At 39.3% G+C, this 17953-nt stretch overlaps 1 protein-coding gene and 1 long non-coding RNA gene across 3 annotated transcripts in view; one reads left to right on the top strand and one right to left on the bottom strand.

Moving 5' to 3' along the window:
* Window positions 1-591: 591 nt before the first annotated feature.
* Window positions 592-17953, top strand: part of LOC140241450 (uncharacterized) — a 57650-nt gene continuing 40288 nt past the window's right edge. The window contains exons 1-4 of the mRNA XM_072321179.1: window positions 592-850; window positions 1162-1395; window positions 8506-8709; window positions 9523-9702. Of these exons, the coding sequence (XP_072177280.1) occupies window positions 592-850; window positions 1162-1395; window positions 8506-8709; window positions 9523-9702 (877 nt within the window). The remainder of the gene's footprint in view (window positions 851-1161; window positions 1396-8505; window positions 8710-9522; window positions 9703-17953) is intronic.
* On the bottom strand, window positions 12359-17607 carry LOC140242070 (uncharacterized). Of its 2 annotated transcripts, none has more exons than XR_011902119.1 (4): window positions 17384-17607; window positions 14659-14897; window positions 14189-14368; window positions 12359-12894 (listed from the first exon to the last, which is right to left on the bottom strand). It is a non-coding gene; the product is annotated as an uncharacterized lncRNA (long non-coding RNA). The 2 variants fall into 2 exon arrangements; XR_011902120.1 differs by lacking the exon at window positions 17384-17607 and adding an exon at window positions 16583-16712.

Below are 17953 nucleotides of genomic sequence, written 5' to 3'. Positions count from 1 at the left end.
CAAATTAAACTATGTTACATTGTGTTTCTTATGCCATATTCTAAACCAACTGATACTGTGGTGCATGCTATTTGTTTTGTTTCGGTGTTTTTTTAATTTTGTTGCATTTTTGAATGTCAAGATCTGATGAATTTTTGTAGAATGTTAATCTCTTTCCACGTGCAAAATCATAATTATCAACAAAAACTGAGTATCCTAATCCTCGAACAATTCATATCTCCAAAATTTAGTTCTGGTTTTGTTATATTCAAAATAACGCATTCAACCGAAATAACCGACTAGTCCTTATAATAAGCATTGCTCCTAGTTGGTTACGTCACATTTCTGTCTTTACCGTATGAACCTAAGTTTGGTTCCATCATAATTGAAAAATAGCTATGTTCATATCATAGCATTTACTTTTGTCGCTAGTTTATATTTCTTTTTTTAATTGTATTTTGATAATTTCAATATTGCTCTGTTCAATGATGTATATTGTATTTGATCATTGTGAAGTAATAATGAGAAATAAATCTAGATTGAAAATCATTCATTTGTAATGTCGTTTTTACTTTACAATGTCCTCACAAGCTACCTGAAGCAGATAACATCATGTCGACTTTAGGAGTATGTACATCATCCGGAAATTCCAGTATCCACGGTCTGCTTTCAAAACTGGACAGAGGGATTCGTGGTCTACGATTTAGGTTCATTAATCTGCCTAACAAGGCTTTGGAGAACTACAAGCTACCAGCTGATGAGATTGATGGGCTAATTCTCTGCCACTCCATCCACAATCGCCGTTTCTCCATCACTGATGTACCGGATGCCCTCTACAATGAATTCCTCCGACATGCAGCTAAGAAGTTTGGTAAGATTTTCATGTTTGGTTTCGAGTTTAATTTTTATAAAAAATCTAGAGATGCAGATTAGTTTTAAGTCACTGGCCAAATTTTAGATGGTCGATTGTAGCTGACAAATTTGCAATTAATTGTTCACGGCAGTATACTAGGCAGAGATATTTAATATGTATGTATTTTTTGTGCAGACATGCAAAAAAAGATGTATTTACTCTATCTATTAATTAATTATCAGCGTCATTCAGTTACATTATTCTGCAGAAACCTGTTTTTGTCATGATATTTTTGTCCATTTTTTCCCCCGGCGTATCCGTGTGTATAGGAAGATCCAATGTTGCGGTGATTGCCCATGACTTCAAGTGGCCTCTCAGTTCAGAGGATCCCTCTGGGCATTCTCGGCTGAAGGAGACGAGGATGGCTAACTTTCGCACCAAACAGCCGACGGTCTTCAAGCTCTGCTCCCTCGCCATTATTTGCGGCCGACTGGATAAGATGGTGGAGATGGATGCAGAGGACTGGAACCAACTGGAAGCCTTTGCCGCCCGTGTTCTCCCACGCTGGTTCCTTACAGTCCAAACACCTACTCTGAAGGCGGTGATGTACATGGTGGTGATGGTTGTCTTCTTGGTGGTTCTATCTGCAGTCTATTTGCTGGACCCCCATGATGGAGTAATTGACCAAAAGGATTACATTGTATCAATTCTAATACTTGTTTGTTTGTGTGTGATGATAGTCGTGTGGATTCTTCGGCAGACGTTTGCCAATGAGAGTAGAAAATTGGGACAATTATTGCCGACGACGAATTTATGTCGTCGTTCGATACATTCTCGGTAAGCCTATACCTTTCTGTGGAAAGTGCATTTTCGTTTCTGGTGGCAGTGTATTCCAGAGGCGATCAAAACATGAACTTGGAGAGTATGTTTCTTGTTTGTTGTTAAAGTTGTTTCACTGTGCATAAGTCCTGCAACATCTGCTATGTAGTGCTGCATTTATAGATGATCATGTCAAAGATAATGCCACACATATGTATTTTTTTTTTTTGTGCCAAAGTGTGTTTCAAAGTGCTATGATCCTTATGATGTGTTAGCTCTGTAACTTTAGTTATGTCAGTCATAGATCATCTGTTTGTTTATAATGTTTGTATAGTTTTCAATTTATGTATAACGATCTTCAAAAATACTTGCCAACAACGTGCATGAAATGAAAACATTCTTATAGTGAAGGTTTGTATATAAGTGGTATTTGGTTTGCTTTGGATTGGGTTTATTTCTGCTTTTTCCCAATATTTCAGTACAAAATGACGTTGTTAATAACTATTTTTCAACGTTACTGACAACAGAATATATAACGTGAACAGAACCTGTAAATTTGCTTTCAACGACGACAAATCGATGTTAATTCAATGAAATGGATATCAGGCTGAAAAGGATACAATAAGGTTTAAAGGGATATCGGGCTCAAAATAGATATCCAACTGAGAATAATATTTAGGCTGAAAAGGAAATAATAATAATATTAATGATAGAGTGTTGTCAACAGACAGAAGTCTACCATACATCCTATAGAGCAACTCATTAACACATCGGGAAATCTAAGCTGAGTCTTAAGCGTGTTACAAAAAAAGCCGCCGCCTTTGTGAAAATTGAACCAGCATGCTCGTTCTGGTGAAGTTTGCCAGACATGACATGCAGTGATTTATATTGCAAATTAATGTATTACGTGTGTTATTTCTTTAAATGGAAATGGAAAACAAATGCTGAGCACCAGCAACCGCATTCTGTCTTATCGTACATTAAATGTATGAGAGAATCATTTAGACTGTGAAGATGTCCTCCAAAGATGAGTTTGTGATTATTAAATTGTGATGTTTCCCTCAAATGCTGTTTCTCAAAAAAATTCAACTGGTCATAATAATTTGGTTCCGTTATGAAACAATGTAACTTTATAATTTTTTTCCAGTTTCTGTCAGTTTAATAATCTCCCAAAGGTCAAAAACTGAAAAGAGCGTACCAACGTACTCAACTAGGCGCCACCATGCAGTGCTTTGGTGCTCTTTAAATATTTTGTGTGTACGTATGTGTGTGTGCGTGTGTGTTTGTTTGTGTGTTTTCGTTTAGAAGGGTAACTACGTACAGACGTATGTCACAAAATGTAATAGAGGTATCATTCTTAATGTTTTCCTGATATGTGGTAAAATGAAGACAGGTAGTGTAAGGCGTTACACTGAACCCAACAAGTTAATTCTCAAGTTCAACAAGATTGAGCAAGGGTTACAATTACTGGTGTTTATTTTCTCTACTGGAGTGTGGAAGCTGTTCATGATGTTTACATGACACATAGCACTTCACATACATCGTTCTTTATACTGTATCAATCCTTCACCCATTTTTCTACTGTCAAGTGAATGTATGTATTATATCAAGCTCGGGTATTTTCCTTTTGAAAGTTTACTATGCTGTATGGAACCTTGTTCGTCATAATCCTAACATTTTATTGGGCAGGATTTATTTATTTATTTATGTATTTATTGGTAACGAGCAAAACTTGATGGTACAAAAGACTGGTCATGTCTTGGATGGTCGGTGGCGCTCTGTCCGTCTGAAACTCACCCTCCGTCATGAGGACAGATCTATTGCAGACAAGTCCCGTGTCTTCTTTGGTAAAATGAATGCTATCTATACCCTTTCATGAGGAGGATTTTGATGTGTCCTATATGATGTAGGTATAAATGTATAATACTCATCTTTTGCAACCAATTCTCTTGCAATCCGGAGGTCTCAGGTTCGAATCCCGATGGAATCTCATTTTCTTTGCTCAATTTTCTATTTATGAATTAGGCTACATACATTTCTGGTCAGTTTTCCATTGTTTGCATTTATTATCATTAAAAAGGTAGCATATCTCGAGTAGGAAAATGATATGTCACTGGTTAAGATAAAGTTCAAGATGCAGTCAACATCTTTTCAGTCGAATCAAAGGGTACGAGCAAAATGCTTCCACTTACGTGAATATCAACTTACACAGCAAAGCCATATTTATGTCCATCCGGGATGTTTGTTTGTTTGTTTTTCTTCGAAGTAGCATTTTTTTCGACTTAGGTAAAATTTACTTTATTTTTTAGTTACACCAGTTATGACGTGGTTTTGGATTACAGATATTCTCACAACTACATGCTGTATAATCATGTAACCTCATACGATTAACAGATGTGTCCTTTGATGTAATTGTATATGTCATGTTAATGACCTTGGAGTGTATACGCTGAGAAGGCTTAATCTTGCGATGATTGAATACGATTCTATTCCATGCTGTTTTGTTCCAGTCTATGTCATTGTATGTGGTGTAAAGTATATTCATTTTATCACAAACCGGCTATCAGGGTGATCGATACATTGTACAAAGCACAAATGTAAATATCAGGTTTTGTATCCGACTAATTTATTCCAGACATGGGTCCTGATATCAATGCACTTCTGTACTTTCTTAAAAACCTTGACTCATTTCGTCTGTGGATGTATCCTCCAGTATTATTACTATCATTAATTACATACAGTATGATTAGTACTGTAGGATATTCTCAGTATTGTTTCATTATACCAAGACACTAGCTGATGGTTCAGTAGTCCTTGTGGATATACACCGCATTGCTCATTATGAGCACCGTTACTTGTAAGAAGATGCACTCTTTGAGTGTAAGTTATATTATAGATATGAGTAACTTCCTGTTAACGTAAAGAGTTTTCACTGAGTATAAGTTAATGTAATTTCCTCTTTGCTTGTATTCAAGGTGTGATGCAAACATAGATGCTCAATTTTGTGAGTAGTCTTATGCATGATGATCATCTAAAAAAACAGACAAACAAATAAGCTGAAATCCACTCGAAATATTGTTAATTTAGAGAAGTATGACGTTTGAAATAAATATTTTGTCTCCAACAGTTACAGTTCAATGATAATTCTCACGCATGTGTGATACGTTGTGAACAACGGTACATCAGTGTAGTTGTATAGGGTAGAAGAGAAGGTCCCTCCTTTGTATGTTTAAGGGATAACTCTTGTTAACAGAACATATAAATCTTCAGCTGAAAAAAAAAAAATCTTACTAGTGTTCATATCAGTCGACAGTGATTGGAGGTTTATGGTCTACAAAAGTAATTATTGTGTGGATGCAGCAGCAATTCGGAGTTGCCAGGCTGCAGTCGATGAATATTTTATGGGTGGCGGTCGGTCATACATTTCTGTCATGCAAAACATGGGCGTCCACGGTAGCATTTTCAATGATAATATCATTGAAAATGATATCTGTGATAGCTATTATATATTATATGATAGCTATCACAGATGTCATAGACTTCTTCGTCGTGGGATAAAATCCACTCCCTGCTGAACATGTACCATATCCGGGGCGCTGTGGTATATTAGATTACCTAGACTCCCGACTCCGCGTCGGAGGACCCGAGTTCGATTCTCGCCCATAGTGCTTACGTCCTCGTACAAGATGGTTTTACTCACCATGTCCCTCTCGACCCAGATGTATAAATGGGTACCTGGCAACGCTAGGGTAATGATAATGACAGGGCCCTCTGGTAGAGCAGTGACAAAACTGAAGAGGCTACCCTTGGTAAATAAGACATTACATGTATTATATTAGTACAGTGTATTATTATTATTTTATCCGACAGACAACCGACCACGGGAACCAGTGAAGCGCTGACCCATCGCAGACCAATTCGGTTAAAAACACACACACACACACACACACACATAAACACACACACACACACACACACACGCACACACACACACACACAAACACACACACACACACACACACCAAGCTTTATCACAAGCAAAATCGTAACGAGACAAGAGGGTAGAGAAATGTTGAAAATGCATTTATTTTGATCTAGTTTAATCAAGACGTTAAGTGTTAATCAAGATATTGGTGTTATGGCTTTCCTTTATTCAATTGTTTCTTTGTATGCGTGCATTTATGTGATCAAGCAACATTAATGAGTAGAATGCAGTCAATTATATTTGTGTGTAATTGTTTCATTGTGAAAAGAACTTTTGAATCATTGAAAGAATTGAAATAAACGCAAACAAAATGAAGGTGGTATATGCGTGTATGTTTTTTAATCTTATCTCTCTGTCTCACTGTATAGGCCCTATTACTATAGTACTTGCTCAAGGAAATGACAGTTTCTTTACTCCAGCGCAGCAGAGGCGACAGACGAACATAGCTATAACATGAGGTGGTAAGATTTCTTCCCACCTCCCTGATATGAGTACTCTGGCGCCAAATATCAGCGGAAGGTGTCACTCAGCTTGAAGCACTAGGCCTACATCGGAAGGCTTGCGGTGTGCGAGTGCTTGTGGGAGGGGATGAGTCCACCAACACTTCAACCCCCCCCCCTCCTCGTTCACTTGAGGCACCCCCTCTCGGAAAGAAAGCGATAAACGACCCCCCCCCCCCCACACACACACACGAATACACCCGCCCCTTAATAAAAACAACAAATCATACACATTCACCTGCTGCTGGTATAGCTCAATAAAGCTGAAAGATGCTATTGGTTACCCCGATCGATTACCTGGTCAAAATGAGTTGCGCATTGGTGACTTTCAAAGACTTAAGTAAATGCCTATGAAGTTTGACAGGGAAAAAAGGTTCAATATTTCGATTGGCGGACCGGTAGGGGGCAAGAAGACTTCCACAAACAATAGGGGGTCGAGGAGTATAATCCCTCCAGTTATCTCTCAACCCCTGCGTAGAAAGAACCAAAATTCGGGTGATCCAGAATCAAGCGTACGGGGTTCCTAATCTGGACTTATGGCACCAGGCGGAATTCCTTTTCCCGCAACTTTTGCAGAATTTTTGTTTAAAGAAAAACACTGTTTCACCATCTAATTCATCTCAATGGTTCAACAATGCATGTCATAGGTAAGCTTTTATTTATTATGTTTTGGCGCACATCCTTTTTTTTTTCGATGAAGGAGCATCCTCGAGTGCGTTGTCCAACGGAGCGACGAGTTACTTCAATACCTGTTAATTAGCACACTATTGCTGTTGCTGACATCTTTTGGACATTTGAGTTTTGTCGATGATGCATTAACCAAAAGTTGATTTGGGCGCCACGATACGTCGATACGTATTTACTAGTACATGTATTTATTGTTTTGTAGTGATATTCTGTACATATCAAGGGGAAAATGAACACGTTGTAGATTTAAAAGTTCTCATGTTATCAAAAATAAATTATTATAATATACAAAAAGATTGATAATAACAATTAATCAATTGTCTCTCTAATTGTATTTGCAGGAGCACTCCTCTTCATTTTTGGATATGCAAGTAAGTAGCCCCACCTTTAAGACGCGTGTATTCAAATAACTAATCCGATTTTTATCCTGTTAGCCGTTTACAGTGCGTGTGAAAGACAACATTTATAACTAGTGTATCAATTGCTTTAGTTTTATGAACAGTTTTAGCGAATTTTGAGGCACTCTAAAAAGCTTTAAAAAACCCCGAAATATCTCAGTCACCCAGCTTCAGTTTATGCGTGTCATGATGAATGACAGAGAATACTCACCTGGCAACAATATAGAATTAAAAGAAAAATGTTGATACACTTTCTGCAAACGTGTGTAAAGTAAGAACACGTTTCTGAAAATTAATTCCTTGCGTCAATCCTCTGCCGTCATATGTTAATAAATGCTCTAATGGAAGTGATTGAAACAATAACATGTCGCTTCTAAACTTGATAGGTTCCTGCAAAGTTGTTTAAAATATTTCATCTTTTTTTGTGAGAATTTAATTCGACTAATTTTTAATCTGATTTATGACGATTCACACCTATGAAAATTAAAAATAAACATGATACCGTGCGTTCATAATTATAACTGCTTGTGTATTTAGCCATATCGTTATATATATGTATATACATATATATATATATATATATATATATATATACATATATAATTAACATGTAGCACATTTTTGAAACAAAGGAAGAAAGAAACAAAAATGAAACATCATTCTTCAACAATGTTAAAGGCATCACTTAGCATTTGCATATGAAACAGAAACCCAGCTTTAGTGCTTCAAAATAGTTCTAAAATATGAGTTAGGCATAGAAACAACCAATGTGGAAATTTGAATCAGTATAATCAATTTAAGTATTGTTAAATATTCAAAATCTGAACAATATTCCTAGTTATAACAAAAACGTTTGTACACTCTTAAAACATCCGAGTCAGAACTGACCCGGAACTGGGTCCGTTGGGGTCACACACCGGGTAAAAAATAACTTGGAATTTGGTCATGAAGACCCCGAATGGGGTCACTCTGACCCAATTCATGACTCTGAATGGTTCATATCTGACCCCATTCTTTATCATTTCTGACCCGGAACGGTGTGTGACCCCAGCGGACCCAGTTCCGGGTCAGTTCTGACTCGGATGTTTTAAGAGTGTAGACTAACGTAATGATATCTCCTTACATTTTTAGGTTTTATTGCGAAAAGTTCTATGTAATAGGGTGTTTTGTGATACAACTGACCTATACATGCATCACATGTGATATCTCGAACATTTTTTAAATCATGGCCCCCAGTGGTATAAACGATATCTTTAACTGAACATTATTTCCCCTTAACTGAAGATTACGTCAACGGCGCTTCGCAGTGCCGCAGAAACTGGCAGAAGTACGGCGCCGCCTGCTACTACCTCAACAGTAACAGTCTGAACTGGGAGGATGCACAGAGCTGGTGCGAGTCACAAGGCGGGAACCTGGCCAGCATAGCAGACAGCGGAGTCAACAATCATGTCAGAAACGTCATGAGTGGCTACTCCAAGGCACATATCGGTAAAATTATGTGTATCACTGAAGCTCTTTATAGCGATATGCATTTTGTGTGTGTGTGTGGGGGGGGGGGGATCATGTGCGTTGGCTAACGGGGATATGGTAGAGTTTCGGTTGAGATGGGGCTTGAGGTTTCCAACGTTTGTTGAAAATGATCATTTTTAAGATATTGAGAAACCAGGTGTCCTCTTATGAAATATGGAATAGCATAGAGTTCTAAGAGCAACTCAAAGTTTATTTGATGAAAATCGGTTTTGAAACATGGCTGAGATATCCAAAACAAAACAATCCTAACTAAAGGTGGAACCATATGCACCATTATTTAGATCGCGTTGTTTTGCTTTGTTGATGGATATCTCAGCCATTTCAAAACCGATTTTCATGAAATAAACTTTGCTCTTAGAATATTGTATGCTCTTTAACATTTCATGCAATGATTTCTTAAGTATCTGGCAAAAAACAACAACAAAGAGTTAAGAATTGAATTTTCAAGTTTACCAATCGTATCCCCTTGATCGGTCATAGCTAGAGTAATTAAAACTGGCCTCCTTTGTTTGTATGTTGGGACCTTTCCTTGCTTTTTAGAACACTTGAAAAATATTTCTTTTAATAGTCTTACCTTCACTTTGATGTAGTTTTGTACAGGGGACATTTAGAATGCAGCAGTGTCACTGCCTTGTGGCTACTTTGGAGATTTGATGTGTGCGCAGCCAATAACCAAGTGGGGAATACTGAAATGAAATACGCAGAATGCCATTATAAGACAACAATTTAGTGTGAAACAGCGAAATTTAATACATCAAATGTCATTGCTAGGTTTTAGTGATATCGACGTGGATGGTACGTGGAAGTGGTACGATGGTAGTACGAGTACTTACACCAACTGGAACGGAGGCGAGCCGAATGGCAACTACCAAACGAATTGCGGCGGGATGTACTCCAGCGGAACGTGGGACGATTATCCGTGTAGTACCTCCATGGTCAGCGTATGCAAAGGTAAGAAGCAATGCACCCGGCGAATAGGGGGTGCACGTCACGAGACCGATACCCATGGGTCATACAGCCCACGAGTCATACAGCTCACAAGTCATACAGCCCATTAGTTATGCAGCTCACGAGTCATACAGTCCATGAGTTATACAGCCCACGAGTCATACAGCCCATTAGTTCGATATTAAGCTAACAAGGTCCACGAGACCGACACATTAAGCTCCGTGCTATATTTGTTGAACTCGTGGACTGATTTTACCTAGTGTCGAACTCATGGGCTCTATTTGCCTATAGTGTCGAACTCATGGGCTGTATGACTCGTGAGCTGTAGGACTCATGGACCTGTTTTCAATGTCAAACTCGTGGACTGTATGACTCGTGGATGTCGGTCTATAGTGGAATGACCACTAGGGAGGGGTTTACTCATCAGAAGTGGCGCCTGATTCTGTCTGGATGAATAACTTCCATTCCATCTGAAAATGTCTTGATTTTAAAAGTGGATTATTCAACTAGGTTTTGAATATCCCGGGAAGAAGTCAGGCGCGGTGGAGCACCCCAATTTGCATCTCATTATCGCCCCGTTCTATTTGAATTTCCAACGGGCATCCACGGCTGCCCGAAACTGAGTGCATGAAAAAGTCAAATCTTTACCTTCTCCTTGTGCCGCTATGCGTGCCGCTAGTAAACTCAAACTTCCCACACTATCTAAGTTTTTAAAAATCTTCCTTTTGATGAAAAAATTATGAAATTTGCTGCACTAGAACTTGAGATATTAAAGCTTTTTGAAAATCACCTCTCGCAAAACATGCTCTCTGTTTTTTTTACGACTGGACCATGGCCGGGCTCCAATGTGTCCGAAATTGGCAACATAAGTTCATCAGGCCTCAATCCATGTATGGTGAAAGTTTTCGCTTGATTCCACCTGTACTTTTTGAGAAATCAACTTGTTTCTACAGGGTTTGGAATAGAAAATTGTAGTCAGCGAAACATTTGAAAATGACGTCATTTCTTTTCCCGTAACATGGGGATGCGTGCGTGGATACGTGAGATTCAGGATTTCGTGCGTTGTTGTTGGTTTGCATGTGACGCTGTGCGGCCGCAGTCAATTTTGCCAGCTGGGATTCTCGTGCTGTGTGATTTGGTAAGTATACCCTTGTGAAAAAGTACTGCAGTAGTACTGCAGTACAAGTATTGCAGTACTACTGCAGTACACGTACTGCAGTAGTACTGCAGTACTAGTACTGCAGAAGTACTGTAGTAAATTGGACACTTTACTGCAGTACTAGTACTGCAGTACTGCAGTACTGCAGTACCAGTACTGCAGTACTACCTCACTTCTTCCTTGCAGTACTAGCAGTACTGCAGTACTGGTACTGCAGTAGTCATTGCATCAGTAGTACTGCAGTACTGGTACTGCAGTATGGTACTGCAGTACCAGTAGGCCTACTGCAGTACCAGTACTACACAGCAGTAGTACTGCAGTACCAGTACTGCAGTACCAGTACTGCAGTACTACTGCAGTACTGGTACTGCAGTGGTACCTCAGTGGTACTGCAGTACTACTGCAGTACCACTGTAGTACTACTGCAGTACCAGCACTGCAGTAGTACTGCAGTACCAGTACTGCAGTAGTACTGCAGTACCAGTACTGCAGTAGTACTGCAGTACCACAGTAGTACTACTGCAGTACCAGCACTGCAGTAGTACTGCAGTACCAGTACTGCAGTAGTACTGCAGTACCACTGCAGTACCAGTACTACAGTAGTACTGCAGTACCACTGCAGTACCAGTACTGCAGTAGTACTGCAGTACCACTGCAGTACCAGTACTGCAGTAGTACCAGTACTACAGTAGTACTGCAGTACCAGTACTGCAGTAGTACTACAGTAAACAAGTGACAATCTATATCTGCTTTCATAGCATACATAAACAATCAATAAAATATAATACAATGTTTGTTTTTTTCTAGAATTCAAGTACTGAGTATACATGAAACCCATGTATGTTTTTCCCTGTAGGCCTACACCCCATCTGGGGCCCATACGGGCCAAATGGGCTTTGCCAATTTAGTTCCATATTTTCCCCATATACACCACATGGGGCCCACATTGGTTTTGTCAGGGCAGGCACGTAATCTAGAAGATATTCTACAGTGTAAGTGTAGCTAGGTTGAAAGGGAAATTTGTTTTCCAAGGTGGAAACACAGATTTCTCTCATGTGAATGTTTGCAAAGTAATGAAATAACAAAAAACATACAGTAAATGTATGAAGATGAATTACAACAGACCGCTTCTGCAATTTAGTCAGATTTTATGCATGCTTTCTTCACAAAATTGAACCTTAACAACCACAAAGCTTGACTGAAGGCTTGCCCAAACCAGCAACAGCCAGGGGAATTCATGTCTGTGGAACTCAGTGGAAGGGAGCAGGTGAATGATATGCTTCATTTCTAGGCTGTTGGAAAAGAAATATCCGTAAGCTGTTATGTAATATATTACAGAAACGGTTTGTTGGCACAAGAGATGACACTTCAAGCGCTGACAGGAATAATGATCAATATGATGTACATGTATTACGAAAACATGCAATCCTGATGTTGATCCTGATGTTAAGTTGAGAGGAGTAGAGAACACAAAGAACTTAAATCTGAGTAGACTTGATGTAGCATAAAATTTAAACTATTTATTATGGAAAGTCCAGCAAATGAAGGAACGTATTCACAATGCATGCAAGAAAAAAAATTGTAATGTTCTGTCAATATCATGATACAGTACATGTATAAGGAATTATATGTATTTTCAATGATGATCATATAAATAAAAATGATGCCTGAAAAAATTTCCAATACTTGGTTTGATTTTACAGTCCAAGTAGTAGTACATAGCCGACTTGATCCTGACACTTTTCCTTTTCATTCACGATAACACAATCAACATTCTCCTCATTTATAAATAAAAAGAGAGAAGAAATGTCACTGAATGTGATAAATGTCCCACCATAGTCTACAATCACAAAGGCGACAGTCAATCTTTTTCTTAATTTCCAGCTGGAGCCTCTTGCACACTCTTTGTCCTCCTCCTCGTCTGCATGTTTCCTTTATGATCACGCGAGTTGGAAATCCAGTGGCAAGCCCAGTTTGTGGTCTCTTTCTCGCTGGTATCTTGCAGCCCTTTGCTTGTGCATACGAATGTATCATGTCTGCAGTAGAAAAGATGATAGAAAAAGAAATGCTAAATTGTCAGTACATACCTGTGTATATACATACATGTATTTCAAGAGTGAAAAAATGAAACATCATGGAAATTTTATTCCAAGTATCCAGATATTGAATCAACCCCCTCCACATTTTGGCGACTACTCCGCCACATGAAATTTTTTGACTGCATCGTTCCCTGACTTTTACTTTGAAGTCTTGCACATCTTTTGATACTGTCATGACGCTGCATGACGTTTTATGTATGCCTGTCAGACTGAAAATGGCTCAAAACATGATTTTGTGTATAAAGTCTATGCAAATTGAGTTTTCTCTTCTTATTCATAAAGATATTTATATCTTTATGAATAAGAAGAGAAAACACAATCTAATCATTTTCACTTTCATGGGCTGAAACTAATTAATTTTATCATGATAATGCTTGAAATAGGTTCTGACATAAATTCTGTGGGAAAAAAATGATAAATCAACAGGCCGAAAAAACAAAAAAAATACATGTACCTAAGATTACCAAGAAATTAATACAACAATAAAATACTGAAGAAATTGATTTTGATACTATTTTTTTTTTCAAATTCATTGTTAGAAATGCCACAAAGAATGTTTTCACCAAAAAATAGGATTCTAGGAGCTCTAATATCTGATAGGGAGCAAAATGCATGATTTTATGCATATACTGTATGACAAAAATTTCCATTTCTTTTTGTATAGCTTGGTAGATTACACCACGGGTAATGAACAAGCCAAATTTCATAGCGATTGTGCAATCAAACGCTGAGATCTCGGGGGGGGGGGGGGGGGGGGTAATTGAATCAACCCCTCCCAGGCCACAGAACACTAAAAAGGGCCTGGCCTGGTTAGGGGTAAGAGGAATTCAAAGTTTATTTGATGGAAATCGGATATGGAATAGCTACAAAATCCAAAAAGTACAACTAAAAGATTGTAATAAAATTTGGATTCCACGCTCTAATAGGATTGCTCTGTTTTGGACATCCCAGCCATTTCAAAATTGATTTTCATAAAAAAAAAAAAAAAAATTAAATCCCCATGAAACTACATGGTCTTTCATACAGTTGTATTTTACAAGAGGTTTCTCACTATCCCACAAAAAAACAAAAACATGACAAAAACCTTAAGCCAAGTCTCAACCAAAACTTTATGACAGAGCTCTGTATCCTATAAAAACGAAGGAAAAAAAAAAGACTTTGAATGTGGAAATTTAAAACCAAATGGCTAATAAAGTAATTCTGTTTTTGAAGAGGGTTTGGCTTGACTTACTGAAAATAGTACTTGAGACGAAAGCATGGAAACCTTGTAAATCTGCCAACGAAGATGTCCCCTTCATGCTCGACCTGTTGTTGCCATGCAGGTCTTTCTGATCTCATGACCCACAATCTTCTCCAGAGAGTTGCCGCACACCGCCTGCCATTAGGATCCACTGATTCTGAGGATGCATGTCTGAAAAAGAGTTGAAAAGATCAAATCCTTAAATAAAATAAGAGAATTTACTAAACATAAACAAGCAGCTGACAAGAAAAATGATTAATTCCTTACTTTTGTATACATGTAAAAAAACATTCAAATCTCATTTCTCATTTTATGTGACATTTAACTTCATATAAACACTATGTTCACTGTTATTGAATTGATTTGGTTAAAAACTAACAACAGATTACAGAGGACAGAGGTCAAGGGAAAGAAAAATGACACATATAGGCAACACTTTCGAATACTAGTATTTTGCTCACCAATATCTTTCTACCAGCATAAGAAATCTCCAGAAGCTAGAAGGCTGTCGAGCTCCTGGAAAGCTGCCTTACTCTCGAGGGGGTAATGGCGGCATTGTAGTCTCCTCAGCTCACCAATCTCCATGTTTACTGGTAAAGCAACCTGCTGTGGTGGCGCTCTGCAATTTGAATGTACACCTGCTCATGTTGGTCTAGCCTCTCCAATACTTCAAGCCTATGGAGAGTGAACATCCTCTGATCTGAAAATGCAGATGAAGAAAAGCATTCAAAAGATTAAAGACGTACTGTCGTGCATACTGTCGTGCATATTTTGAATTGATTGTAAGCGCTTTGGGCCTTGTGGGAAAAGCGCACTATAAGTAATAATAATAATAATAATAATGCTTCACAATGGATGAAACAATTAACCACTGGACTGCAGCAGGCTTTTACGCACACTGAACACCTGGGTGCTGATGCATAATAATGCATGTGTATCTCAAAACATGCCTTCCAGAAGGCGAAAGATTGGCCAGAATTATATTGCTTGAAATATGAAATAGTGAGGCATCATCCTCTCCTGATCTGCGATACCTCCACAAACCCTTCACAAAGAGCAGCTTTACTTACTATCATCAAAAGATTCATCAAAACCCTTCTTCCCACTGTAGGTCGCCATTTTGAATTGAGACTCTATAGAAACTTTCACCTTGGAGACCAATCAAAACCCTCACAAATCTCAGCTAAATCACTGATTTTGGGGGGCACCTGTTGCCCGTACATGTACATTCAATCATGTCACGGGGTAGGGGTAGCACAGCGCTGAGGCTTCAAATTGCACATTATATGAAGACGTAATTACATGCTCAGCACACAATGGAATGTTGCCAAGGATATTACGTGGTCCGCAGCCAAGTGGTTAAACCCACAAATCTCACAGAAAGTTACTTGCAAAATGCTTGTGATGGAGTGAAGAGGTGTATCCTAACGGTAAGACTGAGCTTTAGCCTTTAGTTGACAAGAACTTTTGTCACAATCATAAGGAATTTGACAAGGAATGTCTTAAATCTAAACGTATGTCTCCTTACAGTTAGCTGCACGCGTAAGGAAGTGCAAAATCAAATTCTGAGCCTCTGTGTCCAAATTCTCATTTTTGAAAGTAAAATGAGGAAAAGGTCAACTTAGGTCTGAACGATCTAATAGTACAGCCAGGTTCCCAGTCAGTAGGTGAGTAGTTGTGGCTATGAATGTGACATAGGTTTTTACAATGTAGGTGGTTACTATTCAGGATATCTGGGCAAAGGTTAACCCCGGGACGCTCCGTATACACAGTTACACACTGTGGGAGCGTCCTGAGTCAATAGAGTGCTATATCGGTAAGCTTGAAAAACATACACAGTCTGTCACAGATTTTCGCACCTCCGTAGGTTTCGAATATCACGAGGAAAAAACGTACTTTTATAGTATACATAAGATTCTTATCTAATTAATACCCTTCGTTCACCTTGTTCTTGTTCACACTGGTCCAATGATCTTGAAAAAACGTTTTTTTCACGGCCATATACGGGTCCGTAGTCCTAGCTCCCCATCCCATTCACCATTTTCGAAATCAGTATGCAGTACACTGCGCACGTAAATATTCATGTGCTGGCGGAGTCGCAATGCGTTTAGCCTTCTGACAAGGCGTGCGCGCGCGCACCCACCCAGAAAGCAACGCAATATACAGCGAGAGGGTTTGCCAACAGTATGATAAGGCCTTGCCACAAAGCTACACGACTTGACGGCCAGCGCATGCGCACAAATCTCAAATCCATTGACTGTATAAGATGTAGTTGTCCCGAGTTCCTCTCGACCGAGTCGCATTTAACTCATCAAACCGAGCAGAAAGGGACTATTGCCAGAACCAAAAATTGAACGCAGTCAGTCTTCAACATTACATCTTCACCTGTAAGTCTTCATATTGCAGAATTTTTGCGATTTCATATCGATTTTTAGGCGCTATACTTCGCCTGTCATGATCATGTCTGCTACAATGCGCAGCCCCAACACTGCGTGTTGGGGCTGGTCGCAGTTAGGCAAAGGTATGATGCAAAGTTGATTGTAGAGTCTCGAGGCGGTTGAAAACTCCCCCGGCTGAACTTAACATACATGTAAATAGATTCTAACGTTATATCTTATGGTAAGGGTACCACCTATCGGCAGGGTACCTGCTTGACATCGGCACCCTGGCTCCCTGTGTATTTATCATGGCTGTTTGCGTACGAACGAAAAAGAATGCGCGGTATTACAGTAAGTGTCATTAGCTTTGAAAACAATAAAAACGAAGAAACGCAAATCAAACTCACAAACAAACTAACAAACCAAACTAGTAGTAGCCCTAGACATGTTTCAATTACACATTACATACAATTACACATGCGCTCAGTAATGACGCATGGCTGTGAAATTGACGTGTATTACCTATGGAGGGAGGGTTGCCGATCGCTAGAACTAAGAGTAACGTTGCGCGAAGAAAACGGATTGCGTGCACTAAAATTGCGCTATTTTAAAACGGAGATTTGAAACCAACAAGACGGTCACGACATTCGAAACTGTAGTTTTTATGGCATATTTGAGGTAAGATTTAGGCGAATTTGTAATATATTTTTGGAATAAACAAGCTACAAATCCAATAGGGTGACGATAGGTGGTACCCTCAATCATACACACAATCAACATGTAGGGTATACAGTTGAACGTAACTTACCATGGCATTAGCTGCAAGCAGCTTTGCTTGATGTGTTGATGCAGATTTTCCGCTGCCCCATTATACTACAGTCACTTCCTCATGGGAACAACAACGTGAATATTGGGCATTGTCCTTTATCCAGTCCACCACAGGACCTTTTCCAACGCTGTCATCACAGTCACAGGGCATAAAATTTCTTCGTTCTCTGCGCTGCCATTTTGCTTTGTACGCGTAACGTAACAGAATTTGAAAATGCAACTCAACGGCGGTACTCGACTCGTTGCGTAATACATGCACTGTACTCGCATCTCGAGTGTGCGCGCACGCACGCGCGCGTAGCTACTACATGTATAACCCCACTCAGTGGTCATAGAAGCAATATGTGCGTGCGCGCGGGCTGGCGATCACACGTGCACTCGATTGGCGCCACAAAATACTAAGTAGACACGAATGGGCGGGGGGCGGGGGGGGGGGGGGGGGGGGGGGCTATCGGAGATCCGGTTAGTACATTTTCGGCGCAGCATGATTGAATAAAACATAAGAAATTTGATCGGATTTCAACTCCTTATGTGCCATGGTGGAAATCCC

Source organism: Diadema setosum, chromosome 18 (assembly GCF_964275005.1).
Source record: "Diadema setosum chromosome 18, eeDiaSeto1, whole genome shotgun sequence".
Classification (NCBI taxonomy): domain Eukaryota; kingdom Metazoa; phylum Echinodermata; class Echinoidea; order Diadematoida; family Diadematidae; genus Diadema; species Diadema setosum.
The sequence above is the reverse complement of the archived record's forward strand: the minus strand, read 5'-3'. Positions and strand labels throughout refer to the sequence as shown.